Genomic DNA, 22,539 nt, shown 5'->3' on the forward strand with positions numbered 1-22,539 from the left:
TTCGCAAAAATAAATAATAATAAAATGGTTATTTTGATCAATATAAGAATATTTTTTTTAAAAAACAGCCAACTTTTTTCTGTCGAAATATTTAAGTTTGTTAATGATTATGGAATTATTTGATTTTAAATTTGGGTTATTTGATTTCAAAACAGTTATTTCAAGATTAAATTGGTTTTATAAAATGATAAATTTATAATTTTTTTAAAACATCTTCATGGATTTTTATTAGATTTTTTCATTCATTATGAAAAAAACAAAAACACACATTATCAAAAATCATGTCAAATCCCATTAAATAAAAAGATTCAGAAAGATTTTTTATAAAATATTCATAACTGTGTGCATTTCGGTGATAGTGAGGATACATTACATTTGGCATGTTTGAATTTTCTTTTTCTTGAGAATGCATTGAGCTTAAAATTTTTATATGTCAGAAATTGTTGCAAATTTTCATATAGAAGAGAATTTTCAATACTTTTTAAAAGAAGATAATGAATCAACAGCAAAAGTTTAAATTTTATTTTCTGAAATTTTTTTAAAGTTCTGATCGTATTTTTTTTTTTTGTTGCTCTTCTTTTTTTGAATGTTTTCTAATTTTTAAGAATTTTTGGAATTAAGGAAATTTCTGAATCAACCCCTTTATATCATCCTGAAGACGAAATTGATGATACCTCTTTAACTGATCAAGTGAATCAAACCGCAGGCCAGATGCAATTTCAAGATGAGATTAAAAGAAACGATAATTTATTTTCAGAAAATATTATCGAATTGGAACAAACAACCAGAACTTTTTCTTCAAAGCAAAATGATTTTTCTTCTGAATTTGATGATTCATATAATCATCCAATGAATTTTTCTCATTCTCAGCAAATCAAAGATGAATCTGATCACTCTCTATCACTTACTAAAAGTGACGTAGAAATTAGCCCTGAGGTTTCAACAACAACTGGATTTTCGTTATCTTCTTTGTCTACTTCACTAATTTCTCCACAAGCATTTATTGCACCTTCGTATATTCCAAGTGTTAATGAAGGACGCTTTTCTAAAACTGAACCGCCATCTTCATCATATTCATCAAATCAGCTTCCAATAGACTTGTCAGCAACCGCTCCTTTTCCGTCTTTTTCATCAAACAGTCGCTCTCCATCTGCTGGTTTTCAATATCCTTCCTTTAAGAACACCGCTTATTCGCCTCTTTCGTCATCATTGACTTCTCTTTCTGATGCATCTTCATATTCCCGCCAGCTGCCTCCTCTTTCCTCTCCCATCCCTTCCCCTTCTCTGTCTCAAAGCCTTCTGCACGTCCAATCACATCCCTCTCCTCTGCCCGTGTCCCCTCGAACTGCCACACACCGCTCCTCTTACTCAAAACCAGACTCTGTCAGAAATAGTATCGGGGGAGACACACAGAGCTTGGACAATACTGCCCGCTCTCACATGGTATGAAGGAATGATGTTGTTATATACTGAGCTTGGATGTTGAAGATTATTAATGTAATTTTTCTTTTTTTCTTTAATCATTTTTCATAGCATTTTCAAGATTATTATCATTATTTTATTTCAATTTAATTTTTTATTTCTTCTTATCAACATTCAATACATTTATATTTCATTACATCTATTTCTCCTTTTCTCTTCAATATTGCTCATTCTCAGTCTGCCTCTTCCAATTCCTCTCTTTATTCCCGTCTGTCTGCTGAAGCAGCAGCTGTTGAGTCACAGCTGGGCTCACTGACATTGTTGATGGAGCAGAGGAAAGAAGAAGAGGAAGAATCGGAATGGAAGAAAGAGAGAGAGAAGGAGATGGCGACAGAAATCGCAAGGGAAAAGGAAAGATTGAAAGAACTGGAGAGGAGAAAAGGAATACTTTTGAAGCTGACAGAGGAGAAGAAGAAGCAGACGAGTGATGAAAAGGAGGAAATAGAGGCGATGGGGAAGAAGATGAAGGAGCTAGGAGCAGAAGCAGAGGAGAGGAAAGTGAAGTTGCGGGTGAAGGAAAAAGAGATGGAGATGATGAGGCAGAGGGAGAAGGAGTGGGAAGAAATGAAGGAGAAAGTGGAGGAGACGATGAAGCAGACGAAGGTGATGAAGGAGCTGATGGTGCAGGTGCTGAGGAAGATGGAGAAGGAAGAGGAAATGGAGATGAAGAAGATGGAGGAGGAGGAAGAAGAAGAAGGAGAGGAGAAGGAGGAGAAAGAGGAGGAGAAAGAGGAGGAAGGAGAAGAAGGGGAAGAAGAGAAAGAGGAAGAAAAGGAAGAAAAAGAAGAGGAGAAGGAAGAAGAAGGTGAAAATGGTGTTGATGAAGAAGAATCAAGCGAAGGAAAGAAAAAGGAATTAGAGGAAGAAAGAGAAGATAATGAAAATAATGATGCTAATAACGATGATGATGATGTTAAAACAGAAAAAGTTGAAGACGAAGAGGAAAGAGAAGAAGAAGAAGGAGAAGGAGAAAGAGAAAGGGAAGGAGAGAAAGGGAACGAAAAAGAAGAAAATGCAGATAATATTCATAAAATGAAACCAAAAGAAAATGATGAAACAAAAACAAACGAAAAAGCAAATGAAAACAAAAATGCTTTGTCAAAAAACAAACAATCTTCTTCTTCCTCTTCTTCCTCTTCTTCCTCTTCTTCCTCTTCTTCCTCTTCTTCCTCTTCCTCCTCTTCCTCCTCCTCCATCTCCTCTCTTGTGGAGTCAATGGTGGTGCATCTGAAGACCATCACACAGCAGATGGACAAACTGAAACTGAAAGAAGAAAGACACAAAAAGGAATTAAGAGAAAAGATGAAGAAAAGAGTTGAAGCGAATTCAAAACAAAAAATTGAAATGGAAAAGAAAGAGAAAGAAAGAAGTTTTGTTGCTTCTTCAGACAACCCAGTTTCAACGCCACATCATTCAGAACATATTCAAAAACCTATCAATCAATATGAAAATGAGGGAAATGGAAAGGATAATGTTATGTTTCGGCTTAATCAAGCTTCAAAATCAAGTTTTTCTTCTTCTTCTCCATCTTCTTCTTCTTCTTCTTCTTCTTCTTCTCCTTCTCCTTCTCCTTCTCCTTCTCCTCTTTCTCCTTCACTTCTCACTCCTTCTCTTGTTCACACCATTTCCTCACCAGCCAAGCTTTCACCACCTTCTCTTGTCTCTCCTTCCAACATCAGCTCTTTCAACACTCAGAACACAAATGCTTCTCTTTCTCATCGTTTTTCTTCTTCTTCTTCTTCTTCTTCTTCTTCTCTTTCTCTTTCTCCTCATCCTCCTTTAACTTCTTCTTCTGATGCTCATCCTTCTTCTGTTTCAGATGAAAATCCTTCTTCTTCTTCATCTTCTTCATCTTCTTCCTCATCATCATCTTCTTCTTCTTCTTCTTCTCCCTTTTTCCCTTCATTGTTTTCTTCCACAGAAATAATCGAAACTAAAACATCCAAGCAAAAACCATTTGATATATCATCTTCTTCATTTCAGCGTCCTGTTTCTATTGCTATTGTGCCAAATTCATCTTATTCTTCTCATTCTTCTTCTTCTTCCTCTTCCTCTTCTTTCTCCTCTTCTCCTCCTTTTCCTTCTCTTTCATTGAATTCAACAGACTCTCAATCCATCTCGTCTGACGAGCAATCACAAACAACACTTGCGTTTCCTTCTTCTCCTTCAACACATTCATTTCAATCATTCATGTCTTCTTCTTCTTCTTCTTCCTCATCCTCTTCCTCTTCCTCCTCCTCCTCCTCCTCCTCTTCTTCTTCTTCTTCTTCTTCCTCTTCCTCTTCCTCTTCCTCTTCCTCTTCCTCTTCCTCTTCTGAAACATCTCAACTTCTTCAAACAGCTAAACAGCTCCTCCACACAATCAGAGAACAAAGCAGCAAAAGAAAGAAAGAGAAAAACGAGAGAATGAAACAGAGAATGCGAAATAGCGTTTATATTTTTGGTTCTTCTTCTTCTTCTTCTTCTTCCTCCTCCTCCTCCTCTCCTTCTCCTTCTCCTTCTCCTTCCTTTTTCTCTTCCAAAAAGCGTCCTTTCTCAATAGCAGTTGTGCCATCAGCGTCTTCTATGAGAAAGATGAATGACAAACAAAATCTGAATGAAAATGAAAATCAAAAGGAATATCAAAAGAGCAATCCACGTTTTCCTCTTGTTCCTCCATTGAAGATACAAACAGAGGCAAAGGAGGAGAATTCGATTGAACAACAGCTGCTTCCAGACTCATTTCTATCAAATGCTTCTTCTTCTTCTTCTTCTTCTTCTTCTGGTTTTTCTTCTTCTTCTTCTCTTTCTCTTTCTCTTTCTCAGTCAAGTTCATCAGATGCAAATGTGTTCATTTGTTCAGATAACATTGAAAAGACACCAAAGAAACAACAATTTTATCCTCCTGCTACTTCTCTCTCAGCAATTGAAGCATCTCTTCTGACTGCTACACTTCCTATTTCTTCTTCTTCTTCTTCTTCTTCTTCTTCTTCTTCTTCTTCTTCTTCTTCTTCTTCCACACAAAATTATCACAATTCTAAATTTGATAAAAGTCCAATAGCAGACAAACAACCAATGCTTGTATCATCAGCCACTCAAACACCAAGAAGAAGAAGAAAACAACCACCAAAACATTCTTCTTCTTCTTCTTCAACTCCTCGACGAATAACTTTAGGTTCTTCTTCTTCTTCTTCCTCTTCCTCCTCCTCCTCCTCTTCCTCCTCCTCCTCCTCCTCCTCTTCCATTTCATCAGAAGCATCTCTTTCATCTTCTCTCTTAAGTGAGTCAACCAATCCAGCATATTCCTTTCTGCTGAATGAGATCGAGAGAATCGACGTTCGAATGCGAAGAGTACAGCAATTAGAGGAAGAAAGGATAGCAAAAGAGAAAGAAGAACAAGAGAGGGAAATGAAAGAGGTTAGAAAGACGATGGTGGAGAAGAAAAAGAAAAGAAAAAGGAAATTCGCAAAGAATTGTGTGATTGCTGCTGTTGTGGTTGCGATTTGTGTAGTTATGTTTGTGTTTGTTATTTTGAATTTATTTTAAACCTTAAGAAAAAATTATCGTTATGAATAAAAAATGTTTATGGGATAATTAATTTGTATTCAAGTGTTTTGTGAAAATTAGATTTGCTTCAGAAATAATTTTAGTTATGGAATGGAAGGTTGTGTTATTTTTGTGTTAATTAGAGAAGTTGAAAAAACTATTTTGTCAATTAGAATTATTAAACAGATGTTTCAAAAGTTTATACACAGTTTATAAATCGAAAATGACACTATTTTTAAAACCTGGCGAAATATTTTCTATAGGAAAATGTTTCATCATAATCTTAAAGGCAATAATCATATTGCTTCAATAATAATTTTTACAAAATAATTACAAAAATTCTATTTTCTAACTTTTATTCACCTTTTTGGAAAAGTAAATCAAATATTCAATTTATTTTTTATAAAAGAAAATTATGTCATTTTTTATTTTTTAGGTGGTTGAATTTATAATATTTAATTATTTAATTTTCTTTTTTTTTCTTTTCTTTTTTTTTTTTTAACTCGAATTCAAAATTTTTCGAAATTCATTTTTGCATAGAAATGCTTTTCTTTTTATTTTTAACGGAAACGGAAAAAGATTGGAACAAATCACAGTTTTTTTCCAAAAAGAAAAAATATATCCCCATTTGATATTTATATTTTTTTCTATGAAAAATTTAACAAGAATCAAAAAGCTAAAAACAATATTTATTTGTGAAGAATGCGTAATTTTCAGAAAATAAAATAAAACAAAATAAAACAAAATAAAAAACAAATGATAAAAAAAACATATTATTCACAATTTCCGAAACATTTATAGCATCGATTATAACTCGAAATGTAAATTGATAATGAACAAGAATTTGATAAAATTACTTTAAAAAATGAAAAAAAATTTGAATAATGTCAAATCTCATTCAACGGATAGTCTCAATAAATGATCCTTCAAAAAATATCAAAAATGAGTAAAGTGCTTTCGAACGATAGGCATAGCATTTCAAAAATTAAATATATCTATCCAGCTCATTGATGAAATAAAGTGCAATTTCAACATCCAAAAACAGATGAAAAAGACACAAGAAGTTTTTTAACGAATGAATAATAATTTTGAACAAAAAGACATGAATGTTTGAGTAAACAAACACATAATCAGAAACTATTCTGTACAAAACTCACAAAATTCCATTCGTTAGGAGGATAATAAACAACAACAACAATCACTTCAAAATAAGAATGCGACACAATACATCATAAAAAGATTAAAAGGGCTCAATTTATGTGAAAGAACGATTGTGAAATGATTTAAGAGAAAAACATTAGCCGAAAATTGAAACATTTGAAAGTCGGCAACTTTCAGTGAAATGATCGCCACCAGTTGAATTATTCAAAATATCACGTTAAAAAGCCAAATTATCAATCCTATCAGTATTATAAGCAATATTATGATCAAGCAGCATTTTCCAGAATCTAATTTAAAAAAATCATTGCAATCATTATTTTATAAAACATTTCCAGTTGCGTTAAAAACACGATAACATAGACAAATAGAAAGAGAAAATAAAATTCATAAAAATTTCGTCAAGAATAACAGAAACAAATTATTAATTTTCAGTTTTCAATTTGATTTGAAACATTAAGAAATAAAGAATTGTAAAATTTAACACACTTTTTGAGTTAAGCATTTTCGTGATGGCTTTGTTTAAGATTCCTATTTTCTTTTCATTTTGTTCGATATCATTGGAAGCCTTTTCAATTTCACTATTTCAAATGAAGTTATGAAAAAAGAATATATTATCCAATAAAACAATTCAAATAAAAGGAAAAAATCGAAAAGCGAAAAAAATTGCATGCTTTACAGAATCATCAATTGCATTGCCCATTTCAACTGACATCTCAGTCAATTTTGTTGTTGCCTCATGAAGTATGTCAAGTTTTTCATCCTGTTGTCTTTCTATCATCTGCCATTCAATTTTGAATTTTCAAATAACAGCGCAAACATGTATTTAAAAATAATAATTATAACAAATCAATACTAGAATTATTAACCTGTTGATCCTGCATTTGTTCATTGATGCTGCGTTGGTTATATTCAATTAACTCAGAATCTAGTTTGCTCATTTTGGATGCCTTTTGATCTTTTATTAATCTCTAATTTTCATTGAAAATAATATCTAATACAAAACAATGCGAACTTCCTTTATCATTTTCTGACTTTTTTCTTGAGCCTTCGGAGAATTTATTGTTTCCTCCATATTTTGAAGTTTTATCCTTGTTGAACGTACAAATTCCCTCCGAGATTCAATTTCTTTTTCATCAATCCTAAATCTTGAAAGCTGACCAGCAGTTACATCTAAAAATATAAATCATTTTCACATTTAATCAAGCACTTTTAGGAAATTTTGTAAACCTATTGATTCAGAAAGCAATTGAAGATCGCCTCTCAGAGATTCAATATTTCCCGCTAAGTCCGATTTCAATTGATCGAACTGTTCGAGCTCTCCTCTTTCAAAAGCTCTTTTCCATCCTATAAAATCTTCGTCCAAAGCCTTTAAACTATTTTCAATTTCACTTAATAAATAAATAATTGAAAAATATTGAAAGTATTTTTTATTAAAATATAATATAACTATTTAATGATATAAAACGGATCATCAGTTGTTCCTCTATCCAGCATAAAACAACAATTTATGATCAAGTTTACGCAATAATGGTTAAAAGAATTCTTAAAGATAATATGAAAGCAAAAATAAAATTAATGAAATTTTTATATCGTTATTTTTTTGTTTGTGAAAAATGAGGTTCGGATAAAAATTATCATTGCATATAAGATCAGCATTAATGGAAATAACTTGATAATTTTTTTTGAAAGATATTATTTTAATGGTATGTAACGAGACGAATGCACTCATTTTTTTGAAGCTTGTGATATGCAAAATTATGATGATATTTGGATTCATCCTTGCTCATATTTGAATTTAAAAATCCAAATCATATGGAAAACAGATTGATACATTTGGTTAATTTATTTGGGATTTATTTCATCTCTTTAAAGTGCAAAAGCTTTAATGGTTAGGTGGAACTTCCCGAATGAGTTGCAAATACCAAATAGTTGATAAATGTTTTTTATATTTTTTGAATTGATAATTCAAATTTGATGAAAGCATTATCCTTATTTCTGAAATCTCCTTTTTTATCCTGATTGCTTTCTTTTCCAATTTCAAAGATGCTAATATTTAATGTTATTAAGTTTTCCTGTTGTTTTCATTAAATTTTCTCATATTATTTTACAATCTAGAAGGCTAAATTTTTGGAAAGTTGCAAAATAAAAGAATTTTCAATCTGTAGTATTGCAGCATTGAGTTGTACATTCTATTTACTTGTTTACAGTGGAGTGATACATTTATTATAGAAAATAATAATTTTTTCCTTTTACAATATTATTAAAAATTGTTAGCGATTTTGAGGTCATTTTATTAACATTTTAGAAAGTCGAGAAACACTGCAAATGATCATTGTCTTTTAGATGTTTTTAGAAAATTTCTTATTTTTTATTTTCGTGATTAAGTGTTTTTATTCCTGAGAAATAAATTCCGTTTGTTTTTTACTCATTTGTTTTTATATGCCAAAATTCCACATTCATTTAAACATCTATAATTATTAATATTTGCAAAAACTTAAAATTTTAAATTTTCATTGCTGAATCAAAAGAAAACTAAAGAAAATCAAATCAATAGAAATAAATAATTTTCTGAAGCCCAACGAATTCTAATTTTGATAAATTCGAGAGCTTGATTTTATGACTCTTTTCGAAAAAAGTTTTGAATTCAGTACAATTCTATTTTCAGTTGATTGTGCTCTTCTTTTCTGTTGTTTTTCATTTTCAGTATGAGTTTTGTTATCTGTATTGCTTTGAAGGCTTGATCCTTGTGAAACAAAATCACCAGAAGGAAAAGGAAGGGCATGAAAATGAGAAAGATGCTTATGAAGCGATGGAGTTTTTGTTGGAGATGAAAGCAAAGGAGCTGAATATGTTGTTGGTGGCTTTACTGTTAGCGGACTAAAAAGATGAAATGATGATGAAAATCTCGAAGCTGTTGGAGTTGAGGTTGTTGAATAATCGCTTTTTCCTTTTGACCTCATTTCTAATTTTGCTGTTTCTCGTGATCCATCATATTTACTCGGGAACTTCTTTATTTTTTCTTCATCTGTTCCGATTTTCTGTTTGTGAACATAATCTTCGTGCTTTTCCATAAGGCTGCACAGTCCCAAATGATATCGTGACGATGCTCCGCAACTGTAACATGCCCAATTCAAAAGAGCAGAGCTCAGCAGGCGTCGTTGATGAAACGCCAAAGCCAAACATTCAGATTCGTTTTCCAGTGTGGATGCTAATTGAAATCGAACGTGCGTGCCTGAAGGCGATTCTGCAAGTGATCTTTCTCTTTCTCTTTCTCTTTCTGAAAAACTGCTTTTTATCGCTGCTCTTTCAAATGTTCCACGAGTTTTCCATCCAAAAAGTATCCACCTTGTGTTCAGCTTCTTTCTCATCTCTTTTCTGACTCGTGTTCTTTGTCTCCATTTCGTGAATATTCGGCTAATCAGCAAATTTTCTTGAAAATCTGATAAAATCTTTGATCCTTTCGCTTCGTTAATCCTCTTTCTTTTCCTTCTTTCTTCTGATTCAAGTTGCTCTTTTAGTTCAATTTCTCTTCTAATTTTGTTTGCTTCTTTTGCTCGTTCGCTCATAATCATTTTTTGGTCTTCAAACTGCCTGGCAAATGCTATCCATTTCCGTTTTTTCTCTTTTTCTTTTCTTTTTCGCTCTCTTTCTTCTTCCTCTGCTTTCATCAGAATCTCTTCTCTTTCCCAGAGTTTCCTTCTTTCTTCAACTTTTTTCAAAAACTCTTCTTTTCTCGAAATCTTTCTATCTTTGCCATCTACTTTAAATTCCCTTTTCCCATTTCTCGATTGTATTTCATTAGAGCTTTCGCTTTCATTTGAATATTCTTCGCTTTGAAGTTGTTTCCTTCTTTTGTCTTCTTGCCATTTTAGTAACCTTTCCCTTTTTGCTTTCATCATTTCTAAATATCTTCTCTTCTCCTCTTCTTCTTCATCTTCATATTCTTCTTCCTTATTGAACACTTTTTGTTTCATTTCTCTTTCAATGCTTCCACCTTCTTCATTCTCCGCCAATAGACCTCTTTCTTCTTGGACAGGCAATTCTAAGTCCAATTTCCTGTCACTTTCAAAATTTATCGTTTGTTGAGCTGTTTCCATCAAATTCAATGCAAACGGCGAGAAATCTGAATTCGATCGCTTCTCATCTTTCTTTTCTCGAGGAACGATATCCACCGTCGCAAAAAGTTGGGGCGCACACAAAAATTTGTGGGAAAAGTTGTAATTGTTTTGAAATTTTGGATGCTTTGAAGACTTTTTTTTTATTGTTGAATGAAGTTGACTTGAAAATTGCTTTCTTAAAGGTTCAACACCACTTGCTCGCTTTGCACTTTGCGTTTTTCGAAGAGGAGTTGATGACACTACCAATTTGCGACATTGAGTTTGCGTTCCTGTTGATTTTGATCGCTTTTTTGGAAGTGAAGAAACCAATGCCACGTTGCGTTGTGCTTTTTCAGCACTTTTGGATCTCAATTTCGACTTTGAAGTTGCCATCTTATTTCTCGTTGTATTCAGTTTAACAGGCTCTGTTTGTATCGCAATGCTTGCTTTCTGAGATATGTTTGTCATTTTCTTTTCTTTTTTCTTTTGAAGATTCCTCTGTTCATCTTTATTTTCATCATCCTTGAGATTTTTCTCCTGAATCCATCGAAGTTTTCCTTCAGTTGTATCCAAACGAAAAACGTTTGCTTTTGTTGATGACAAGCTGAGATCGCATGAATCATCTTCTTCAAGAGCGCTTGAATTACGATTATCTGGAATTTGGATCTCAACTGAAGCATCAACGTTATCTTTTTCTTGAATAGATTTCGGCAAATGATTTGATTTAAGTTCCTGATCGGATTCCTCTTTTCTTGATAAGGAAAAATGAACATCAACAGGAGATGTTTCTTTATTTCTGCTTTCAGTTTTTCGAAGACTTTTTTGAATAATTTGTGGGGAGTTTTCATTTATTGGAAATATATCACGCTCATTATCTGGCTGAAACTGCTTTGTAATATCATCTAATTCTTTGTGAAACTGAGAAAAAATACCAGTTATTGCGGGGCGTGATGAAGGCCTGGAAAAATGTTGTTTCTTATCTTGCTGACATGCATCGGATAATTGAGGTTTAGAAGTAGTTTCATACAATTCAGTTTCATCTAGTGAAATAGAAGAATCTGGCTTGAGAAAATCAGGCGGTTTATGATGAGCAATACTGGGAAAAATGCGTTCATATCCTTCAATACCCTTTTTTCTAAGATGCTTCATTGGTGTCTTCGAAACATCAACACTCTGTATGGGATTTCTAATTTCTTTACTATTTATTGATAGAAATTTTCTGGATTGCTGCTTGGATGTAAATTTTGACATTCAAAAATTGATAAAAAATGTGATGGTTCAAAAATGAAATTTCGAAAAAATATTGAGGCCTATCAACTGTTCTAATATCATCAACATTTTAAATTTTTAAAAGTGAAAATATTTTGGACAAGTTTATCTATCGTTCATGTTGTGCATTTCCACTTCTTTTTTTCATTTCAATAATTTTGAATAAAAAGATGAAAAATAATAAAACATAATGAAAAAATATTCAATTTTCTATGCGTAGTCATAACAAGAAAATCTACCCCATCGTTGAGTCCAGAGCGAAGAATTCTTATATTTATTGCTGCATTGTCATTGCACAATTTTGGGCTTGATATCATCTTATCTCTGGCTATTGAAGAATTGACACACAATGGAATTAAGAAAGAATTCAAGAATGAAATGAAGAAGTTGTTGGTGAAGTGACTGAAGGAAGTGGCATGATTCTTCCGAATGAACTGAGTTGTTGAAGGCGAGTTGTATCTGAAGAAAGTTGTTTGTAGCGGAAGCGAAGTGTTTCCAGATCTGCATCAAGATCTGCAATTCTCTGAAGATAAAATACAATTAAAAAAATAAATTCATTATTTTTTCAAAAATTAGAGATAACACAAAAACAGTCAAATATAAACAACAAATTAAATATTTGCATTTAGAATTGACTTTTCAAAAAGAAGAAGAAAAATCCAACTTTCTCATATTCAGTCTGCATCCGAGTCTTTGCAATAGCTTCTTTCTGCTTTGTTTTCTCAAGCTCTTCATTAAGGATTGCGACTTCATGTCGCGAATGGTCCAAAGCTGAATTAAACGAATGAGACACAATATTTTATGATATGATAACCAAATAATAAAAACCAGAAAAATAATCGATAAACCTTCTTTCAATTGCTGAATGGTTGCAGTCAGTTGTTTGTGCTCAATTCTTCGTTTTCTTTCATTTTCATTGACCACTTCTTTCACTTGCAGTGCTTCGGCTAATTCCCTGAAGTGTTGCGGCAATGGTATGAATAGAAAATGATGATTATTTGAAATATTCCCAAAAGAAAACACATTGTTCAGAAATAATTCACATCAAAGAATCAAAAGTATTTGGAAAAAAAAAATTGCTTCAAACTTTCTTGTTTCTGCCAATTCTTTTGCAGATGAATGTTGCTGATCTAAAATTGCTGTAATTGCTCGATCTTTCTCCAATAATGTTCTACAATTCGAAAAAACAAAATTGAAGAAAAAACAAAAAAATCCATTTTTTTACATTCGTTAATGAATATAAATTGAAAATATTTACGTGCTATTTAGAATGTCAAGCCTTTGCATTTGTTCGATTTTCTCTCTCTTCTCATTGATGTCTGCTTCCATTCCTTCAACTTTCCCTGTTAGTTCAGCCATTTCATTTCTTGTTGCCACCAAAATTCCGTCAAGCCCTCCACTTCTATCTCTCTCTCTCTCCAATATTCCCTTCGATGCCTTCTCAGCCGCTTCTGCCTCTTCCAGCCTCTCCTTCAATATCTCATTCTCACCCATCAGCCTTCCGATCTCAGCCTCTGCTTGCCTTTGCCTCTCCGTCAGCTGCTCCACAACCAAAGTCAGTGCATCAATTTCTCTATGAGATTCTTCTGTTCTTTTCTCCTCTTCGTTCAGAACGCTTTGCGCTGTTTCTATTTCACGAGACTGTTGTTGAAAGTGCGTGTGGAACTGTTGCAGCGCAACCCCAAGAGTCGCATTTGCATCTTCTGTTTCTTTTAATTTCTGACTTAATTGTTCAATTGTCGATTCTTGCGAATTGATTGTTGTTCTAAATAAAAATATCATAATTGTTATTTATTATTCAGAAAAAACTTTTTTTAAATATTAAAATGATTATTGTTCTCTCCAACCTTAATTCAATGCAAGTCTTTTCTGAGTCTGCAAGAGTAGTTCTTGTTGTTGCTAGATCATTTGCAATAGTTTTATAGTTTTCAATAACATCTTTGTAGTGCTTTTCCCTTTCTTCCATTTCCTGTAATTCACAAAAATCAAGGGAAAATAATGTAAAAATAGAAAATATATGGAGTATAAAAGATTAAAGTCATTATTTTTTTTCAATATTGTTTTCAAATTTCTCACACCAACGAAGCTCTGTGAATTAGATCATTCTTTGCTTCAATATCAAGCATCAAACCACGATTCGTTTCTTCTAATTCACTTTTTCGATGACGGAGAGCATCAACATTTTTAAAAAGAACAGATATATTTTCAGTAGATTCTTTTCCAATTTCCTCTTTCGCATTAATCTAATTAGTGCAAAAGAAAATGAGACATAAACAAGAAAACATTATTAAATAAAGGAATTCGGACCTCTGCTCTTAGTGTTTGATTTGTTTTGTCCAATTCGTCAATCTGTTTTTATTAGAGTCAAACAAGTTATAATTTGAAAAAGAAATAAATCGAAAGTACCCGCATTCTGAGTGAAGCTAACTCTACTTCTTGTGCAGTTTTATTCTGAGTGAAAAGTTTGATTTGTCCTCGCAATATCATAATTTCTTTATTTTTGTTCTCTATTTGTTTGATGTAAAGAGAATTTTGCCTCCTTGTTTCATCTGATTCTTGAGAAAGAATTTCAACTTTCTTTGTAAGCGTTTCATTTTCTCTTTCCAATTCTATTATGCGAGTCTCATACAAATTCATATGATAAACACAACAAAAATTTTAAATAGAATATCGAAATATTTGTTGTGGGTAATTTTCCCCATAATTAAAATTTTTATCAAAAGAACTATTTTTATCAAAAGTGTTAGAAAGTTATTCCTCAAATTTTTTGCGTTAATAAATTTGCACATAAATCTACTAACAATACAGCTCCATGCAATTGTCATTCAAAGAATCTAATGAAGCAGTATTTCAACATTATGCAAAGCAAGACATGTCTTATTTGTCAAGTTATTCACAAAACACTCCAGATTATCATGCTGCCTCAACAGATTCATCTTCACTTTTCGTTGTGGAATCCCAACCTTTTCACAGGGAGAACAATACCTATCGAAATCCACAACAAGATTATAGTTTGAGATTTTCAACAATGGAGAACGATAAAACACAACTTCATATCTGCTCAGGCATTAAATCATCATCGTCTTCGTCCTTTGGTATTTTCCCTACGCCTTCACATTGTAATTCAGTTGTTGATTCTTCAAAGCACATTGTGCACAATCCCAGTCTTAAAGATAATTTTGAAACTTGCTCGTCTCAAATGAAAATCGAAAAGCAGAATGCCATAGATCATGAGCAGAGAAAGCAGTACCAATCAAATATGATTACTTCGCCATATTGGAATGTCAATGATCCAAACGCGTTGATAACGAATCCTCATGCAACAGTTCAACCATTTGTTGTTTATTCTCGGCAACAGTTTATTGCAGATCTTGGAAAAGAAATGAAAAGATTAAATGAAGAGAGAAAAATTGAAGGCAATGATGTTGCGTCAATATCCGGACAAGCAACAGACATTGAAAATGTTGAACCATATTGCAGCATTGATGGAAGCGAAAATGAGAGAAATCATTTTGAAAATACAAGTGAAGAAGAAATCAGAGATCCTGATATACCAATTGATGCAGATAAACTTTCTGACTTATCAGATTTTTCTGAAGCCATGTTAATTGAAGAAATCATAACGAAATGGAAGCCATTTTCATCGCATCAAAGCGAGCAATTTTCTGATCTTGATGTAGAAGTTGACGGGAAAATGACATCTTCCACGGCAAAAGCCCAAAGGGAAAAGATGCTTCACCGATGGCTTATTAGCGATGCAAAAGTGGCAGTTGATACGAATTGTATGGCTGAGATGGACGAGGAAACAAGTTCATCATCAGTTTTACTGCCCGACAAACACAGAGACAGCGAGATAGTCAAGCCTGTCTACGAAGAAAAAGGAATAGAAAAAGAAAGCGAATGCATTTTTGATTGTGCACAGAAACAAAGGAAAAGAAGGTTAGATCTTATTAAACAACAAATTCAAGAAGCCAAAAGGCACAAGAAACTATTTGGTGAATGGGTCAGAAAACCTTGGATCATCGAAAACGACGAAAAAGAATTATGGGACTCTGCAGAAAAGAAGGTGTCATCAAAAGAATGCATTGACAATGAATCGAAAGCGATAATTTTAAAGGATTTTTGTGCGAAAGGTGAAGATTGCGTAACGAATGAGACTGATGATAAAGAAGCAATCGAAAAACTAGATTATCTGACAATACCAACAAAGATCTCATCTTTTTCCTCTGCACTTTCAAGTCAGATACTTGAGGATTTGACATTGGAAGAATTAAAAACGTTACATAGAGAATTGAATGAAGAATGCCAAAGCAATAAAAGGAAGATAGTGGAATTACTTATTTCGAAAAAGGAGCGAAAAATAGCAAAGAAGCAGAATGAAGATGATATGTCTGACTTTCAGAGGTTTTGGGTCTATTGTATAAAAGAGATGAAAAAAGGAAGAAAAAGGAAATTGGCTTCAAAAAATATAAGATCTGATTCTCAAAAGGCTGATTCACAGACGCTGTTCGAAGATGAGGTTCCACAACAATTTATCTTTTCTGACAACTTTCAAAATTACAATCACCAAATTTCTTGTTCACAGAAAGACTTGCCCGCAAGATCGTTGTCGTTTTCTTCAGTTACGTTGTCCGAAGACCTACATTTTCAAACGCAGCAAGCTGATTTTACGACTAATCGATCAAATTTGTGCTCATTTTCACCTCCGTCTGAATCCACTTTATCATCTTTCCCATTTTTGGATAAACCTGAATCTTCATATTATAAGTCATCACAAAAAATGGAGTTTGCTTCTTCTTCGGTTTATCAAAAACGAATTAATTTTCATTCCAACATATGTGATGAAATCCAACTTTCTTCGTTATTTCCCTTGAAGCTAACTCCATTTTCTCCTGTTTCTCCTGTTTCAAGAGCTGTCCGAAGCATCAATTCAGGATTGCGATATACTCTTCCACAAAAATCACCAGCTTCAACTTCTTCTTCCTCATCAAAAAGTGAACATGTGTCAAGTTCTGTTCCAACAAAATTTATGAAATCTGAGACTAATCTAGTTGCTTCGAGTGCTCTGGTTGAAGCGGTATCTGAATTAGAAATTTTGGATCAATGTTCGATAGCTGTGCCATTAACAAATACTTTATTAGATCCTCAAGTACCAATTAACAAGCAGCATGTTGTTCTAGATCCTGAAGAATGGAAGAGCAGATTCAAAGACCCTATTCTAAACTCAAAAATGAAGAGAAGAATGTTGCTTAGAGGAAAAGATCTTGATGCTTACCTTGCTTCGTATAAAGAAATTTTTCTTCAAGTGAAAAAGGATCCGCCAATAATTTTGTCTCATCTTACGTTTTATTCATCACAAGGAATAGTTTACAAGTTTGGACAAAGATCATGAAAATCAACTTACTGCAAAAATATAACGTGTAATCAAATTTTGTTTATTTATTTCGATCGTCCAATAATCTGGGAATTGTTTGAAATTTTTTTGTTAAATATTTTCGTTCAAACATATTTCGATTTGTTGTGTACTATTTCATTACATTTTGTTTAACGCGCTCAAAGAAAAACATATGATATTTATTGAATATGGGATGAAATATTTTGCTTTAGGAATTTTGTTCCACACATTGCTTTCAAAGATTTTTCTCAACTTTTGACTATTTCAATATTTGTCTTAATTTTTTAGAAAAGTTCCTTTTGTTTAGTTTTCAAATAAATAAAAATTTCATATTTCTCTCAAATTTCTGTTCCCACAAACGAAACTTCATTAAAATAGCAATAATTACACAGTCAATATTTTATCTTCATGATAGCGAAATTTGGTGAGTGGGAACTGATATTTAATCGAAATATGAAATTTTTATTTTATTTGAAAATTAAACAAAAGGAATTTTTCAAAAAAATCTCGACATTTTATAAATAGTTTTCAATTGAAGAAAAAAATAACTTTTTTGTCTTTGTGAATATTATCTGAATTGTTAGTGTCGTTTTCTGCAAATTCTGAAAATTTCGAACCAAAATTTACTCAAAAACAAACTCGAAACAAAACTATAAACATTTGTTTCTTTTAATAAGAAATGAGTATTTTGTTTTTTATAAACACGAAATAAAAGAGTAAAAACTGTATTCTTCATTCTTCACAAAATTGATTGAAAAAACTTATTTTTTCTTTGGTGAATTTTCTGCGAAGAAGTGTGCTTTCAATTGTAATGAAAAAGAAACAAATCACAAATTTTCTCATGTTTTTTTGATTTGCAATTACACAATGGGAAGCACAAAGATGTGTCGGAAAAGAGATGAAAAATCATTAAAATTACAAATATCATTGATATTTCAAATGTCATAATGTTTTTTTGACTTTTATTGATTTTTGTCAACTTTTTGAAATTTTGTTATTTTACGAACTTTCGACTTTGCTTGAAAGTTCTTCGACTTTGAATAATTTAGGTGTATCGTTCAGGAAAAGAATTGAGAAATAAGTAAAGGACTTAACAATAAAAAGTTCTTTTTTTTTTTGAATAGGAATATAATCATGAAACAGTTCTCGGTATACTGTAACGAAAAGCACATCAGTTAATTTTCACTATTTTATCATTCCAAGAAAAAATTGAAGTTGATAAAGTTATTAATAATCCCTTTGTTATGAAAGCATAAAAATTTTTCAAATAAAAATAGAATTGATTTTGAAAATTTAAAAAACAAAAAATATTGATCCAATGATCACTTTGATCTGAAATTTTCAAATTGTAAAATCTCTGAAAAAAAGACTTTTCTGAATAAAAAAAGAGAATTTTTTCAAAGATATCTAACATATGCATGCATGTATTACGAAAAAGAGACAAAATTTGAGGATAAAAAATAAAGAATGTTTTTTACTCTCTTAGTTTTGGCTATTTTTTCACTTTTAAAAAACTTTATTGTCAATTTATCCATTTATTTCATACATATGGGTGATTCTTTTTGAAAAGTCACAAATGTTTAATTTTCAAATATATCAAAAATTTTATATATTGCTCAAAGTTTTGTTTTCACAAACCACACTTCACTAAAATGGAATCTATTTCTTGACAATGCTATTTCAAACATTTTTGAGGAGATTTGTGAGCAGAAACAAAAATTTGAGCAAAATATGAAATCTTTGATTTATTTGAAAATTAAACATTTGTGACTTTTCAAAAAGAATCACCCATTATTAACTAACCTCAATTCAAAAATAACTTAAAGAACAGAATAATAAAAATTAATGTTAATTATTAGGTTTCATTGATGTTCTTCAAGTTTCATTATGCCCAGTTCTCTTTTCATTTTATTCAGTTTAATTGAAAAAAAAAGGAACGATAAAAATTTATACTTATAAAATAAAATGGGGCAAAATTTATTCAATAAAGGAAAAAACTGAGATTTGATCCAAACTTTTTCTGCAATTATATCATTATAAGTCTTTCATTCCCATGTTAAAAAATACAGAAAAATTCAAAAATTGAGAAAAATTTTAGAAAAATTTGAATGGAACAAAATTCATGAAGCAAAAAATTTTTTCCCATATGTCTGAAAATTGTTTTTTAATAACTAATCAAAGCGTTGATTGAGCCTCTTCTTTCTAAAATTTCTGCTTTTTCTCCAATAAAAAATACATGAAATGAATTTTTTTATTTGGGACGACGAAAAACCAAGAAATGAGATGTATAGCGGGTACTCATCAAAGAGTTATGATCAGCACAATAAGTTGATGAATGCGTGCTATGGGACAACATCTCAAAGCCAAAGTATTTTGCCACTTTTAAAACTTCACCCAGTGGCAATTCAACAGAAAGCTCTCCATCAATATCTGTATAATGATATAGCAGTGGACCTTTAACGAAAAAAAAAGTTCAAAAAAAAGAAAAGAAAAAATCAGAAATTAAAACCATAATTGATCCAATATCCTCCTTTTTTTAAAGTGGAATATATGCATCTTATATATTCTGTAATATTATTTGCAGTGTCAATAAAAAAATGCGTAACAATTCCGTCAAAAGACTCTATGAATGAATTTAATTGTTAAAATCATATAACCAGCAACATTAATGAATAGAGCATTTCCATCATTTTTTTATAAATTCGAATTTATTGAATCAATATAATTTTTATATTGTTCAAAAAATATTGAATAAACAAATTATTATTGATTCAAACCTGGTTGAGGTAAATACACCTGTAAAAATTCTCCTGCAATCATCGATAACGACCAATTATCTGGAAATTTCGTACAATGAACATCTGGTATTGCAACAGTTCTTAGAAAATAAATAAATAAATAAATACAAAAACAGATTTGAATTTGAATAAAAAACATTTTAAAATCAAAGAAAATCATCTTCTCAAATACCAAAGTGAACAATAAAAAATACCGAAGCATATTTTCCCAACTGACTTGATTTGCAGCATTGTGGATAAACGGGTAAATAGTCCAATTCTTCCACCCAACTTGATCCTCAGAAATTCCAGCATCCTGTTTCTTTTCATAATCTGTTGCATCTTCAGAAAAAGCACAAATCATTCTGTTAAGAACTGCGTTTGATCCAATTAGCATGAAATATGAGAACTCGTTTCCTTCCACTGAGTAACCTCGCATGGCCAAATCAAAGCACAATCTTCCAAGACCTGCCCCTGGAACAAGTATCTTTGGGCGATATGTTCCCTCATCTTGTTTTGAAGAATCAGTCAAAGAAGATGAAGAATGAATGTCATTTACTGTGTCTTGCAATGATAAAGGAAGATATTCATCAATAGCTTTAAAAATCAAAGGAAATGATTGATTTCTTTCACTTTCCCCCTTTTATCGAAGAGCATTCAATAAAAATAAAGTAAATGCACTTTTATATTAAAAGGACGTACCTCTTTGCTCCACTCTCTCATAAACTGTAGAAGTGTGCTTCTAACTTTTCCTCCATTCCATTCAGTTGGAATAACTCTTTCAGGTTCCGATGTGCTTTTAGGCAAATGAGGATAAATTAAAAAATCTAGAAATTGCTGATTCATTCCCGTTGCAAATTTCAATTTTTGAATATGGTCATCCAGTGATGTGCCAAGAACATTTAGAATGTCAGGAGCGATGTGTGTATAACTCTCTTCCCATTTTGCAACTTGACGCAATTGCATCAATCCATATCCTTGAAAAGATTTTAGAACCTAAAGCTTTTATGAAGATTTAAACATTGTCCAACTAAAACCAAACATTTAATAAATGTGCTTTTTCTATTTCATCATCATCATCTTCTTCTTCTTCGCAATCATAATCATTCTTGTTTCTAATAACACGTCATCAATATAACAATAATTAATTAAAAAAATAATGCAATGAAAGTTTAGTTGCAGTACTCAATAACATCATCATTTTTCATTTTTCTTTAATTAAAAATAAATTTGAAGCTGTGAAGAAATCTGCTGCTCTAATCTTGCATATTCAGTAACGTTAATCAAACATCTGTAACATCTCTAAAATGCATACACTTTTCAGAAGAAGTGAATCAATTTTTTCTCTCCCACAAAAATTATTTTCTCAAATAAATATTTTTTTTCTTTCATCATCAAAGCAATGAAGCCAAATAATATTTTGTTCATTATTTTATTATTTGACTTCATCACTTTGATCTTACCATCAAAAAATAATAAATAGAAAAAATGAGCTTCGCTCTTTTCTCGAGTAAGGCAACTATGATAAAAAAGAAAAATGTTTCAGCAGACGATACACACAAGCAAGACTTGCTGAAGCATATTGAGACGACACTTGGAAGCGGTAATCTTCGAGAGGCTGTTGCTTTGCCTGAAGGTGAGGATCTGAATGAATGGCTTGCTGTGAACACTTTTGATTTTTTCAATCAGATAAACATGCTGTATGGAACGATCACGGAGTTTTGTACAAACGAGACTTGCCCAGTTATGAGCGCAGGTCCAACGCATGAATATCGTTGGGCAGATGGTGTCAAAATCAAGAAGCCTGTTAAATTGTCAGCTCCTGAATACGTTGATGCTCTAATGACATGGGTTCAATCGCAGCTTGATGATGAAACACTGTTCCCATCGAAAATAGGTTTGCATGCAATAAAAATATTATATTTAACATTATTTATTCATCGAATGCGTACGCAGGAGTTCCGTTTCCGAGAAATTTCCAAGATGTTGTGAAAAACATATTTAAGAGATTGTTCCGCGTTTACGCTCACATTTATCATTGCCATTTCGAGAAAGTAATTTCACTTGGCGAAGAGGCACATTTGAACACATGCTTCAAACATTTCCTTTTCTTCATCACTGAGTTTAAACTGGTTCAGAAAGAAGAATTGGCTCCACTCGATGATCTTATTAAAAAAGTTCTTGGTTTGTATTGTTATTAAAGATTTTTTTTGTTGCATAATTTTTTCATAACTAACAATTTCACTCTTAGCTGAATAAATCCATCGATTCGTATTTCGAAAGCTTGTTCGAAACATAATATGTTTTTGTGTGTTAGTGGCATTCTCTCGATTTTCCATATTTGTCTTTGAAACTTCTTTTTAATAAAAAATTAATTTTTTTCTCCTGTTATAATCTAGTGCTAGGGTTCTGTGAATTTTTTTCATTTCACTTTTTTTTAAATAATAATTAACAGTTTGTGATTAAAGCAATTGCACATTCCACTTAATCTGTTTGTTGTTCAATTTATTTTCGAAATCTATTCCGAATCTTTGAATAATTGCAACAAAGACATATATCATTTTTTAAAATTAAAATGAAAATAGATTTATTCGAAATGAAAAGTTAGAGAGAAGAAAACAAATAAATCAGACATAGAGCTTTGAATTACACTTGTTCAAGAGATGAAAGCATTTCAATAAAGGCAGATCCGTCAGTTGCACTAACTTGAAAATCGTCATTTATTTGATCAAGCAACGGAGGGTACAACTCTTGTTCCTCTTCATCAAGTGAAATGCTATCTTCATCTTCATCATTCATCAGAAGATCCAACTCTTCTTGTTCTTTTTTTGAA

General features: G+C 31.8%; 7 protein-coding genes across 7 annotated transcripts; 3 read left to right on the forward strand and 4 right to left on the reverse strand.

Moving 5' to 3' along the window:
- Positions 1–494: 494 nt before the first annotated feature.
- MONOS_5408 (uncharacterized protein) lies at positions 495–5,032 on the forward strand (the record flags this gene model as incomplete). The annotated part of the gene is made up of 3 exons (XM_067875552.1): positions 495–511; positions 606–1,443; positions 1,660–5,032. 3 exons carry the CDS (start codon positions 495–497, stop codon positions 5,005–5,007), a joined length of 4,203 nt encoding a protein of 1,400 aa, XP_067735294.1. The 3' UTR covers positions 5,008–5,032.
- A 598-nt stretch (positions 5,033–5,630) lies between these two features.
- On the reverse strand, positions 5,631–7,662 carry MONOS_10523 (Syntaxin 6A; the record flags this gene model as incomplete). The annotated part of the gene is made up of 7 exons (XM_067862980.1): positions 5,631–6,455; positions 6,655–6,746; positions 6,840–6,946; positions 7,035–7,136; positions 7,181–7,338; positions 7,396–7,556; positions 7,616–7,662. The coding sequence occupies 7 exons, from the start codon at positions 7,660–7,662 to the stop codon at positions 6,373–6,375; spliced, it is 750 nt and encodes a 249-aa protein (XP_067735295.1). The 3' UTR covers positions 5,631–6,372.
- Positions 7,663–8,753: 1,091 nt separating this feature from the next.
- Positions 8,754–11,414, reverse strand: MONOS_10524 (uncharacterized protein; the record flags this gene model as incomplete). Its single annotated transcript, XM_067862981.1, has 1 exon — positions 8,754–11,414. One exon carries the CDS (start codon positions 11,412–11,414, stop codon positions 8,754–8,756), a length of 2,661 nt encoding a protein of 886 aa, XP_067735296.1.
- A 227-nt stretch (positions 11,415–11,641) lies between these two features.
- Positions 11,642–13,660, reverse strand: MONOS_10525 (uncharacterized protein; the record flags this gene model as incomplete). The annotated part of the gene is made up of 7 exons (XM_067862982.1): positions 11,642–12,057; positions 12,199–12,305; positions 12,383–12,489; positions 12,622–12,705; positions 12,814–13,299; positions 13,382–13,503; positions 13,613–13,660. The coding sequence occupies 7 exons, from the start codon at positions 13,658–13,660 to the stop codon at positions 11,902–11,904; spliced, it is 1,110 nt and encodes a 369-aa protein (XP_067735297.1). The 3' UTR covers positions 11,642–11,901.
- A 686-nt stretch (positions 13,661–14,346) lies between these two features.
- MONOS_10526 (uncharacterized protein) lies at positions 14,347–17,221 on the forward strand (the record flags this gene model as incomplete). Its single annotated transcript, XM_067862983.1, has 1 exon — positions 14,347–17,221. The coding sequence occupies one exon, from the start codon at positions 14,347–14,349 to the stop codon at positions 16,924–16,926; it is 2,580 nt and encodes an 859-aa protein (XP_067735298.1). The 3' UTR covers positions 16,927–17,221.
- A 1,723-nt stretch (positions 17,222–18,944) lies between these two features.
- MONOS_10527 (putative carnosine N-methyltransferase) lies at positions 18,945–21,034 on the reverse strand. Its single transcript, XM_067862984.1, has 8 exons — positions 21,022–21,034; positions 20,892–20,967; positions 20,749–20,821; positions 20,409–20,702; positions 19,922–20,346; positions 19,707–19,807; positions 19,439–19,552; positions 18,945–19,383 (listed from the first exon to the last, which is right to left on the reverse strand). Exons 2-8 carry the CDS (start codon positions 20,912–20,914, stop codon positions 19,181–19,183), a joined length of 1,233 nt encoding a protein of 410 aa, XP_067735299.1. The 5' UTR covers positions 20,915–20,967; positions 21,022–21,034; the 3' UTR covers positions 18,945–19,180.
- A 193-nt stretch (positions 21,035–21,227) lies between these two features.
- Positions 21,228–22,182, forward strand: MONOS_10528 (putative MOB kinase activator 1A; the record flags this gene model as incomplete). Its single annotated transcript, XM_067862985.1, has 3 exons — positions 21,228–21,603; positions 21,663–21,890; positions 21,958–22,182. 3 exons carry the CDS (start codon positions 21,228–21,230, stop codon positions 21,963–21,965), a joined length of 612 nt encoding a protein of 203 aa, XP_067735300.1. The 3' UTR covers positions 21,966–22,182.
- Between the last annotated feature and the right edge of the window lie 357 nt (positions 22,183–22,539).

Source organism: Monocercomonoides exilis (assembly GCF_001643675.1).
Source record: "Monocercomonoides exilis strain PA203 chromosome Unknown scaffold3-2548433, whole genome shotgun sequence".
Taxonomy (NCBI): Eukaryota; Preaxostyla; order Oxymonadida; family Polymastigidae; genus Monocercomonoides; species Monocercomonoides exilis.